Genomic DNA, 12506 nt, shown 5'->3' on the forward strand with positions numbered 1-12506 from the left:
TTGATACAGCCTGTGTGGGAAAGGTTTTGTTAAAAACACAACCTGAAGTCGGAGAGACATTGGAAATGTTATTTTGCCGTTAGCAAGAAAACTATACTTTGTGTTGGAGAAACCCTAGCGAGGGAAAAACGTATGTGGATGTTTAAATAAAAGTGAAAGTGGGCAAAGAAGCCATTAAAGTGAAAAGCGAGTAGCGGTGTCCCTAATGTGCTACCGTTTGGAGCGAATCCTCACAATATATATATATTATTATATTATAGTATTATATGGTGTATTGTGTTAGCCGCAGACAGCTTTCCAGGTCCAGTGCTGTGGAACAGCTTCTGGTGTGACCCAGTCTACCCTGATTAATTTCAGGGTAGGCAGTATGGGCTGAGCATCTGGAGCTACTATATTTATTGGAACTGTTGGGCATTATTATTATTCCCTTTTTTACATTAGTCTCAACAAAAAATAGAACATTGAGGATTTCAGCGCTGCATCAATAGGTAGAATGTTGTGTGCAAAACTCCTCAGCGTGAGTTAGCATTTTCCTGCCATTGCCTATTTGAAAGAGATGCACGGTTTCCCCTCAGTTAGTCCTTGCTGCTGCCTACAGTGATCTAGTCACCCCCGGCCTTTTGAACCTCTTTTCCATTCAGCAGTTAATTCAAGAGTATCCAAGGTCTTTTCTTGGTATACTCAATTAAGCTGTTTCCTTAATGGTGCAACATGTGGGATCACAAACATAATAGGAACAGTCCTGCTGTCTCTCCAGCTTTAGGCCTACTAACAGTTCTGGTATGGCCTGCAGTGTTCCCTCTCAAGGACCTGACACCGACAGCCTGGACAGTTTTTTCCCCTGGTTGGGTCCTTATATTCCTCCGCATCGTCCGTGGTTTCGTCAGGTGTGACCCCTCCCTCAGGTTTACCCAGGCATGCACAATTGGCAGGCAGACTTCCTCATGTGGCAGCACCTGGACGGGGGAAGTGGTCCCTACATCCAGAAGTGTTCCAGGTGGGGAGACCAAATGTGGATCCCCTGGCCTCCAGATTTAATAACAACTTGGAAAGGTTTATCTCTAGGTGCAGAGATTCTCTGGTGGAAGCAGTGGATGCTATGCCTTTGAAACTGCTATGCCTTTTCTGCTCCTCTGAAACTCCTTCCTTGTCTGCTCTGCAGCATCAACATGGAGTGCATTTCGGTGATACTCATAGCTCCAGACTGGCCCAGGTGGATGTGGTATTCTAATGTGATCAGACTCCTGGAAAACACTCTGTGGGCTTTTTCAGAACGACTGGATTATCTGTCCCAAGGACAAGGACCATGGATTTACCATCCTGTTTCACGGTCACTGGCTTTAAAGGCATGGCTGTTGAAGCCCCAGTCTTGAGGAACAGGGGCCTCTCGGACTCAGTGATCCCCATTATATCAAAAGCCAGGAAGTCCACTAAAGACCACAAAATCTACCATCTTACATGGAAGGCAGATTTCGTTTGGTATGAGCAATGAAACTTTCATCTTAGAAAATACTAAGTGGATCAAATTCTGACCTTTTTACAATTGGTCCTAGAATAACAATTGGTCCTAAGTGCTATTAAAGGTCAAATCTCAGTTCTTCAGCATCAGGCAACTGTTTACCAGATTTGCAAGGCTTCCACCTAGTTTTCTGGTTACAAGTTTTCAAAGGTTTTACCAGGTGGATGTTCAGGCTGATGCCAGCTTTGGGCAAAGGTTCCTACAGGCAGCTCCCCAGTTTCTTTAGAGTTGGGCTTGCTAGCGTTTTATTTGCGGTGTTGGTCACCCAGTTAAACTGCTTTTTGGACATTCCAAATGTCTCTGATTCCAGTGTCCCACAATGAATGAAAAAGAAAACAGGATTTTTGTATTCACACAGGTCCCACACCTGTGTTTATGTCCTGCCTTTGATACTGCTTTGTTACAAACAGAGGCATGCTGGGGGTGTGGAAGGTTATACCAGGCCACTGGTTTCCAGTGTGAAAATTTGCCTGTAGGTAGCAGCATTACCCAACTGTCACCGAATCCTGTGTCCCTCATTTGGTTCTCACTGCTACTTCTAGAAGTCTGCAGAAAGCAAGAGATGAAATTGCAGGTGTGCCCTGTTAGGATTACTGCAGTAAGTTTTATATATGAGACACACATATAGTGTAATGCTAGGGGTACAGTGTTTAAAGTAAGGCTTACTTACCAGTTAGGACTAGCAAGTGCACTTTCAGGGTAATTTCTATACTGAAGAAGCAGGTAAGTATCTGCAATGAGGTTTGCTAAAATTCTTTGAAACTTTATGTATAATTGGCCATGAGAGGTTTTTTTTAACGAAATTGAAGTTTTACTTCAAAGGAAGACTGTGCTTATTTTACAGATGATACAGGAAGCCAGCATAATATTCATCTTAACTGCAACTGTGCAAAACAGTAATATAATTGTCTGATGGAATCTCTATGCTATCACATTAATATGCATGATACTGTTTGGAATAGTCAGAATCCGTGTTTGAATCTGGATCCTTCTCTACACTGCCCTGTCTGTTGTAGGGCCACATCACAACAATATTTGAATTATACACTGTAAAGCACACTTGAGAGGAAGGTTACATTAACAACCATAAAGCCTTATTTAGTAAGGCAGTGCAAAGCATAATGATGATGTTCACTGTGCAGTGACTAATTGAAACTAAATAATTTCAGATATAATTTCTTAAATGACTTGGCTAAAGTAAACAATACAATCTGATTGGTTTCTGCAGATCATCCTTGCTTCTTCCACTGGTTTCTTGCAATTAGACTGACAGGAGTTTATTAATATCGCTTTATCTTCTCTAATTTTCAATAACCCATAACTAAGTAGAAATCAGCTTTCTTAAAATAGAAATCTATTTTCTATTAATCTTTGTTAATTCAGGGGCTCAGGGAAAGTGAGTTGAATGACACTGGCCATCCATCATTCAACCTAGAAGACTGAGAAAATCTAGTGGCGGAAAAGCAGTACTGCAGGGATCAGTCCTGGACTGAATATGAGTATTGCAGCAAAAGCTTTTTTATCTTTTATTTAGCTATACATTATATTTATATATATCTATATCTATAGATATATAGATATATATCTATAGATATAGATAGCTATATACACTGAGTGGCCAGATTATTATGACCACCTGACGTTTGTAGGCAAATTAGCTATAATTAGCTATAATTTCGCGCTGAAGTTGCTAGAGGGCCAGACCATTATAAATAGGGAAGCAGGTTGTTTACCACGACAGTAGAAGTGATTTTTTTCTGAAGATATGTGTAAACAACGCGATTTAACAGCCTTTGAACGTGGGATGATTGTTGGCGCTCGGAGCCATGGAGCGAGTATCAGCAAAACAGCAGAATTCATTACATGTTCAAGAGCAGCTGTTGTTAAAGTGTTTAAAGACTGGACTGTCAGCCGAAAAGCTGGGTCTGAACGTGCAAATTGTGTCCGTCAGAGACTAGTCAATGTTAGGTGCAGTGCAGTGTCAGATTCCTCGCATCACCTTTCAACATCTCGTGGAGTAACGAGGCGGCCCAACGAAGTCATCTCGTGGAGTCATCTCGTGGCCCAACGATGTACTGATGGGGTGGTCATAATAATCTGGCCACTCAGTATATATGTGTGTTTTTACTTTTGGCTGGAGTTCTTTTTTAATCATGATCTATACTGACTGATCATAGTTATTTTTTGTATGGTTACAATGGGTAACATTCACTTTATTGCTCTTCATGCCATGCTATCAAATAAACCCTATTGTTTTTAATAATACTTTTTGACTTTGCTACAAACCCATTTGGATCCCATAAAGCAGGTTGTACATCAAAGGGAACTGTGAGAGGGGTGGGCCCATCTGTGTTGCAGCTTATGATCAAGTACTTGTACTTACAAGGACTTGTTAACCCCTTCGTGACTGACGACGTACAGTGTACGTCGCCAGCATCGGGGCTGTTTAAACAGACTCCCGGCGACTTTTGCCGCCGGGACTCTGTTTAAACTTGTAGAGCCGACTGTCGGCTTTACAACAGAAGCGATAACATGGGTGCAAAAATTGAAAAAAGGGCCTCAGTCATGAAGGGGTTAATGTTCGTGTGTCTGACACCAAACACCTTTTTTTTTCTTTCTTGCCACTGTATAAGGACAAACCAAACCTTAGTTGGTATCTTCCATTCTATAATAATTAAGTGTAGTGTATTTGGGATTCTCAAAAATAAACTGCAGCCTTCAGGCAAGATGGAAAATATAAAATTGTGTATGTAACAGAAACCCAACAAATTTTTACAAATATCGAGCATTTAACACATAAGCAATCAACAATTTCACAGTTTGCTTTATTACTTTCAGACATTCACACTTTCTTCCAGCCAAGAGAATACTGACATAGTGAAACAGAGTTCTTAATTTAAAAAATGACTATAAAATGTTACATATTAAAAATAGCCTCTGGGGAATGTTTGTGTTAAAGTTGTTAACATGTAATTTAAAGGAATAACTCATTCTGTTCATAGGTACAGTACTGTGTAATTAGCAACTACAAAAATATTATACAACTCATTCTTATATATACAAAAAAAAAACACTTTTAGAAAGTTATCATCTGTAAAAATAACAGCATAGAAAAATATGGTACCATTTTATTATATGAATCTATACATCTATATGGGACAAGAAAATCATATAAATAGTATACAAAATAGTCTTAGATAGTTCCTTCCTACACTATAAGAATACATGCAGCATTCTAGTCTGCTATACTTACACTGATATATTTACACCTCTACGTCTACCTTGCAGACATAAAAGAGTGCACGGTATCTATCTCCATTGGCAGTACTGAAGTGCTTTATTGGACCTTTATGTATTAACATTACTGTATGAACATTGTAAATATTAGTGAAATCTTGTATGACTTCATCCTTAGGTACCAAGTGTTATGTACCTGTGACATTTAGAGCTGCTTCTAAACGTATACAAAATGGCTGATGTAATAACTAACATGTTGTACATTAAACTGCAATTATACGTTGTTGTTAGTCTCTAATAAATTATTAAAATAATTAAGGAAGGAGTGCTAGATCCCTGGATGGGAGTGTGAGTATTATGATGTGTGTTACACTAATATCTGTGACTCTAACCTTGAGATCTTCATCCTGAAATTTGTGTTGACATATATTGCCCTGCATTGTGACTGCCATGATGTGGGGTAAATCCCCATGGGGCACACAGCTAATTGTGATTGGCTGCAGAGCAGGGGCCATGAAAAAGGCTGTGACACTGCAACCTTTAGGACATGGATCTCTGGTTCAGGGGACAGGAAAGCAAGTGCAAAGTACATCAGTACACTTATTTAGAGCCAGGATTTCTGTGTTCCTTCATTAATCTGTGGTGCCTAGGCCAATAACATTTGCTTGCTTGATCCTTTTGAAATCTGAGATATTTAGGATTACGCTTCTAAATAAATTCTCATTCTCTGACTCCATTTCGAAATATTTAAACCCATTTCCCCCTTTTTGTGGAGGTATTAAAAAAACACCAAAAAAAACATATGCCGGCAATGTACACCGAGTTTACATGAAGGACCGAGTTTACATGAAGGAGGCATATGCAGTTGCTCTATATGAACACAAAAACTTACTTTTTTGTTAGCGGTCTTCATCTCCTAATGGCTCCTTTTGAAATGGCCGCCACTGTTCTCTGCAGACAGTCTGTGTAAATTACAGGCTGCTGTGCATAGTGGGAACTACAATGTAGAGAATGGAACACTACATTTCCCACAATGCTATGCTTCCCTCATGCACAAGCTTCTCTGTGGAAGCTCTTTCTCTCTAAACTCTTTCCCCCTGTTCATTAATATTCATAGTGCCTCCCATCCCTGAACAGTGTATTGTGACCTGGAGAGGCAGAGCTGGTGTGCAGTGATCTTGTTATAAAAATGACTCACAGGCACAGGGTCAGCTGCTTTACAGGCTGTACGAGACAATCCAGCCCCAGTGTCAGACTGAGCTTCCTGGGGAGGGAATTTTCAATTTGTAGGACTCAGGCCCGCTAACAATTCCATAAAAAAAATGAAAAAGCCAGCAATGTGAGTCATGAAAATGTGCACATGTATATATCATCACTGCACCTCTACATTACCACAATAAATGCTAATGACTTACAAAGATGGAAATGGGCTTTAAGGACCAGCTCTCTGTTTTTGCTGTGATAAGCTGATATTTTTTTCACTTTCAGCACCCCCTGCTGGCAAATTCTGTATTATATCACCTCCTATTAAATAAAGTACCATTATATCAGAAGAGATACACTTTAGTCAACTCTTGCTTACAAAGGGCATGGTGGATGGGGGGGCATTTCCATGTTACTAGACTGACAGATAACATGTAGATGTAATTCCCTTTAAGGCCTCATGCACACAGGATTAAACCACATGTACCTAGGAGCTTATTTATAAACCTGGAAGCACGTAATGCTTTGCCTTAGCTGAATGCACCCATAGATGTTCAGCATCACCTAGGTGCATTCAGTCTAGCTGCATTTACACAAACCAGTTAGCTTGGTTTTATGCGGTCAAATGCATGTAAAGGTGGCTAAACCCAAGTCCTTGTGCACGGGGTCTAAGATGTATAATGTAAGGTCTTGTTAGAAAGGTTTTCACTTTTACTGTATTTCTAATTTGAACTCCGTGCAGATATTTAATCTTGCATTCAATACAGTTATCATTCATTCAAAAAATTAATGTATATTTAAATGCAACTAATACATGTAATTGAAACTGGTTGACATCACCCTCATGTAATAGCTTGTACACCACAGCTGGAGAAGGCGGGTCAGTACACATAAGAAGGTGACTAAGCTGGATGCCTCACAGCTGTAGAGAAAAATGAGATGTCCTGTCAGGCAAAAAAAGCTCCTGTGTATGTGTTTACAATGCCCTTAGCTGTTTGCCTGGATTTTAGCTTTAGTTATGTATTTGTTATAATTATTTTTCAGTCCTTACTGGAGATAAAAGATATTATTAACATCAATGTATGATCTTCGTACACCTGTGGTCTTTGCTCATTTAGCTCCATGGTTCCAGAAGTTTAACAGCTGCTTTGAGAGATCTGTGCATCATATTTCCTGAAGCTGGACTTGTGGAAAAGTCCCCTAAAAGACAGAAAAGTCACACTAAATAAGAATTATTTGAACAATATAAAGTGGCAAAACACATCTTCATGCTAACATAATGTGCAATAAACAGAAAACTAAACCAAAATGCAAACATTGCAAATCCCCTACTGCCATGCATGTGCCGGATCTTATATAAAGGGAATATATATAAATCTATCTGTCCACTCCAGCTGGTGAAGTTTCTCGGTGTCCTCATGTCTAGCGCATGTCTATGGAATCTGCATTAGATGTGTTGATGCTAGCGGTCCTTAGATCGCCAGAACCCAAGAGAAAAGAGGTTGTGAGGACAGGTCTAGCAGCCCAGAGGAAGCCAGCGGGAGCGGGGATCAGGTAAGTAAATCTTTTTTACTCCAGCCCCTAGACATAAACAAGCAGTGGGGGTAGTTTTTGTGTTTGCCTAGAGATGAACTTTAAAGTAAAACTCCAGGAAATTTTTTTTGTTTTTAAATGTCTAATTGGTCCAGCTAAGTTACCTTAAATGCTGTATATACTGAGCCTAGATGGCTGCTGGGCATGCTAAAAAATCTTAGTTGTATTCATGCCCGATACTACCGTCAGCTTTGATTAAGGAATTCTGTGATTGGACAATGGGAGGTCATGTCGGTTATTCACCCCTCCTTTTCTATGTGTTCTCTGATTAGAATACAAGACATTTTATGAATGGATGAGGGTGGAAGAAGGGGCAGTGTAAACCACACAATCCTTCTTTGTACCAGCACTGAAATTCTGAGCTGCTGAGCCAGGAGATTAATATTGATAGTAGTAAATGGAAATCTCTCCAACAGAGCTCCGGACAGCAGTAAAACCTTACAGTGGTTGTATTCCTTCACCACTCTATGCAAAACTAAAAAGACATTTGGCTATAGATACACTTTAAAGGGGTGAACTCCTTTGTGCTGTAACACAATCCCACATAAGAAAAGTGTGAGGTCCTTAATTCTAGCGTATGATATCTTGAGAGACTAATATACCCTTTCCTGGTAATAATGCACATCATGAGCCATTAAGCCTGTTTGAAGCCATGATACCAGTTTTCACTTGCATTGCTGGTTCTGATCTAACCAGAATAGTTTTGCTACTGATGGGTAGCAAAACTATAATAATCACATTGTGTTTAAACATTAGTGAATAATTACATTTAATAATTATAATGTTTTACCTGTTTTCCATATTAGTGCTCTTATATCAGAGCGGGTGATATCAGACTGGAATGAAAATGTTGTGGTCAACAAATACATTCTCTGTTAATTAGACATCCCTCTCCATGACAAGAACAAAACACAGATCAAGCTTGCCTGCAATTCTCTGCATGCCTGGAATGCTTTCACCTAGCTCCAGCCATCTGTGAAGTGAAGGAAGACTCCAGCCCACTACTCTGAGAATCCTCATTCCGTTTACACTCTACAGAAATAAAAGCTCCTTTGTCACTAAGCCATTTGTCAGTCACAAACTGACTCAAAGCACGGACAAGTTTCCCACTGAATAAACAGACTGTGGCACACTGGCAATGACATTGGTAATTGACAAGTGTTACAGGACACACACGAAGCCTGATCAAGGCGTCAGGGAGTCATTTACACTCCCTATTTTTATCAAGAAGTAAACACTCCATCAGCAAGATATGTCAAATATGTTCAGTGCAGAATGAGAAATTCAGGCCTAATATGTCAGCCAGGAGCTAATTACATACCTTTGATAAAATTGGTATTTTCATTAGGAATTTGAAGCACCATAGAGCCTTCTTTAGAAAGACGGTATCAACATGTCTTACTTCTATTACATATCTCAAAGATACAGGGTATATTCCTCAGTTTAGGATAGCGAATAGAGCCATGAAAATACTTTCTTTATGCCCCACGACTAAAGCTGGGTACACATGGATTGCATTTCGGTTGAAGAAGCAGGAATCAGCTGAAATTTGATCATCAAAAGTTGATTGTTAGAGTGACTTTTGTTGAAGGGACATGTTGGAAAATTGTCAGGTGAACAGTGCTTGCAGTCAGCAGCCAATCAGCTCCAAGCACTATTTGGGTATTCTGAAAGCGGCGGGCTGCCTTACCCTACCTCTACTGCCAAGCAGCTTTGTCTGTGAGTATTTGAAGCTTAGCCTTATACCTAAGCTAAGTTGCATTTCACCTTTTTGTTCAAAATGTCTGGTATTAGGCATGTGGGAAGAAGCTTTACCGGGTGGCTCCAGGGCAATCTACACTAAAGTTCACAGTGCAGCCTGATACAGATGGTCTGGAAGTTTGCCCTCTGCTAGAGTTTATGCCTTTCTTGGAGTCTTCCTAAGCTCCGTCAGTGTGGCCACCTCCTCTGCATTACTCTGGAAGGATTTTATGCAAGGTTTCATGGGCCAAATAGCAAATTTACTTGTGATGTGGGATTTCTGCTGAGGGAACAGTCAGCTCAGGTTCTGGCAGACCTTAGAGAGGTTTGACCGAGTCCTTAAATTTCAGAAGTCAGTACTGATATTGACTCACTGCCTCGAATATCTAGGTCTAATCCTAGATACAACTCAATTCAGAGTTTTTTCCCTCAGGACAAACTTCTCAGTCCAGGAGTTGCCGGACATTTAATTTCTGCATGAGAGTTCTAGGACTGATGGTAATCTCTTTCAAGTCATATTTGCAAAGTTCCACTCCAAACTCCTAAAACAAAATATCCTGTCATTGCAGGGCAAGTCAGTTCAGTCCTTGGACAGAGCGATTCATTTGGCACCTAAGTCAAAGTTCTTCTTGGTTTCGTGGAACAGGAACCCTGCTCTGGAATCGGTGAGTTTCTTTCTTCTGATTTCATGGAAGATCCTTAAGATAGATGCCAATCTGCCAGGCTAAAAAGGAGTCCTGGACTCCCTATTGGCGCAGGGGACTTGGACATTGGAGAAATTCAACCTCCAGATAAACATTTTGGATAGGGCCGCTGCCAGGATTTTTGCCTACACAGTCGAAGGTGCATAGCTTAAGCTAGCGCCAGCATGATAAGTGCAGTCCCAGAGAGGGAGCGCTCTGATCCCGCAGGGAGCCCTCACACAACCTGGGCTCAATCAGACAGCGGAAGACAACATTACCAAGCACTAGACAGAGTTGGAAATACAGGCTAAGAGGGGAGAGGGGAGGAGCTAAGATTAGGGCTACTGGAGGAAGTAGTACTTGTGGAATGTAGCCAAGATCAGGGGCGCTGCAGTAGAAAGTGTGTAGAGCCGGGTGCAGAGAATCGGGGACAGGGAGCTGGGGCTGAACTTGGTAGAGAATGCAGAGCTGGTGCGAAGGTGCATATTTCAGCCCCCTCACTCCCGGTGCCCTCTGTCGGCTGCCTGTGCAGTCTTACACTAACGACGGCACTGATTTTGGAACGTCTAGCGTTATGGTTCTCCCTGCCACTCTGGATACCCTGGCTGAGGGCATCATCCGATCAGGATACAGTTGGAAAACACCACGGCAGTGGTGAACATTAATCATCAGGGAGGAGGAACTAGAAGTCTTCCTGTGGCAAACAAATCTGTCCTGGACAGAACTTTATGTCCCAGCCTTGTCAGTTGTTTACACCTCAGGCATGGACAATTGGCAGGCATACTTCCTCAGCCAGCAGTGCCTGGACCCAGGAAAGTGGCCCCTACACCTGGAGGTGTTCCGAGACCTGTGTCACAGGTCCAAATCTTTTGTGTCAAAGGTTTGTTTGCCACCCTGGATCACAGTTGCTGGCTTTACCAGCATTGATGTTGTAGCCGAGGTTCTGAGAGACTGAGCCATCGCAAAATTGGTGGTTGCCACAATGCTAAAAGCTAACAAATCTACTTACCACAATGTCTACCATTGCCTGGTGAGCAAGACATTTTCAACCCAGGAAACTCTCAATGGGATGAATCCTGGCCTTTTGGCAAATGGGCCTGGATCAACATTTGGCCCTTAGTGCCATAAAGGGTAAGTTATGTACAGGGTGTCTCCCATGTGGCTCCCCCATCTGCTGTTCCTCTTGGCACTTAAAAAACCACCGTCTGAACCAATCAGAGGTGTTTCTCTTTTCACTCTCACTCACAAGGTTGCATTTCTTGTTAATATCTGAACTGACAGCCTTATCCTGTAAAGAAATCTGGTCTTACACAAGCACAAAGTGCTGTTGAGATCCAGATCTTCCTTGCTAAGATAGTTTCAACCTTTCAACGCAAAACCAGGAAGCTTGCGTTCTTCCATCCCTGTGTCACTTCATCAGAAGTATATTTCCCTCCATGTAATTGTGTAGGGTGTAGTTTGTGTTGTGTGGGTACACAGCCACTGCTCCTTTTAGAAAGACTTTTATAAGGGAGAACCAGCTTCTTGGTACATCATTTGGAGGTGACCCACACAAACTCATGGTCTTAAGGATCAAGTTCCATCCTCTCTAGTCAAGGTGCATTCAACTAGATCTCAGGCAGTATCAGGCAATGATTACCCAGATTTGCAAAGCTGCCACCAGGTCTTCTGGTCACATGTTCTTTAAGTTCTATCAGGTGGATGTTCAGGCCTCATCTGATCCCAGCTTCAGGCATTAGGACATTCAGGTAACTCTTGGATCTGCAGGCAGTCCCTGGTTCTCTTGTTTTTGTGTGGGCCTGTAGTGTTTTGTTGCAATTGCCCACCCATTCAGATGGACTGTTTTTGGACATCCTGACTGTATCTAAATGCCCATGTATTTCTATGAACAAGAAAGAAAAATCCATTTCTTGTAGTTCATTAAGGGGCATAGGTCCCACTCCTCTGTGTTTATGAGCATGCACTTTGTACTGGTTTGCCACAAAATTGAGGCATACTTACTGTTTGCCAGTGTCCAATCTTTCTCTAGGTGGCAGTATAAGTTGACTGTATTCCTGTGTCCCTCAATGAACTCCAAAAAATTGATTTTACAGTAAAGTACAGAAATCCCATTTTCTTTTTTCCAAAGAAATGAATCACAATTGTAATACACACCTTGTGTCACTAGGTGTCTTTATCACTATTTTGTACAGCTCCGGAATCTTGCGTTCAATCATGGGCCGGAGATTCTCTTTTAGTTTGTGATAATTCTTCTTCAGTTCTTGCTGATATTCTTTCTGATCAAATGTAATAAGTCTTTTGTTTTTTTCTACTGCCTCTCCACACCTGAAAAAAAGAAATTCACTGTGACCACTGTGTGTATGAGGAAGTAACTGTAGAAGTCATGTAAAGCTGTGATAGTAATTTAATTTGCATACATGAGATTTAACCTGGTATACTTTGAATAGTTCTTTACTTTTAAATTCTCAGACAGGTATATATGCATACTGGTAAGTTGTGTCTTATCTTTTTTTTAATCATAAAATATGTTA

The 12506-nt window shown here is 41.0% G+C and overlaps 1 protein-coding gene and 1 long non-coding RNA gene across 2 annotated transcripts in view; one reads left to right on the top strand and one right to left on the bottom strand.

Moving 5' to 3' along the window:
* The first annotated feature begins 628 nt into the window (after nucleotides 1-628).
* On the top strand, nucleotides 629-5173 carry LOC108799389. The gene is made up of 3 exons (XR_001942026.1): nucleotides 629-643; nucleotides 1646-1652; nucleotides 4759-5173. It is a non-coding gene; the product is annotated as an uncharacterized LOC108799389 (long non-coding RNA).
* A 1818-nt stretch (nucleotides 5174-6991) lies between these two features.
* Nucleotides 6992-12506, bottom strand: part of DOCK8 (dedicator of cytokinesis 8) — a 129582-nt gene continuing 124067 nt past the window's right edge. Inside the window, exons 48-49 of the mRNA XM_018571256.1 lie at nucleotides 12130-12300; nucleotides 6992-7159 (exon numbers count right to left, since the gene is read on the bottom strand). Of these exons, the coding sequence (XP_018426758.1) occupies nucleotides 7096-7159; nucleotides 12130-12300 (235 nt within the window). The 3' untranslated portion in view covers nucleotides 6992-7095. The remainder of the gene's footprint in view (nucleotides 7160-12129; nucleotides 12301-12506) is intronic.

This window comes from Nanorana parkeri, unplaced genomic scaffold, assembly GCF_000935625.1.
Source record: "Nanorana parkeri isolate BGI_ZX_2015 unplaced genomic scaffold, ASM93562v1 scaffold1713, whole genome shotgun sequence".
Classification (NCBI taxonomy): domain Eukaryota; kingdom Metazoa; phylum Chordata; class Amphibia; order Anura; family Dicroglossidae; genus Nanorana; species Nanorana parkeri.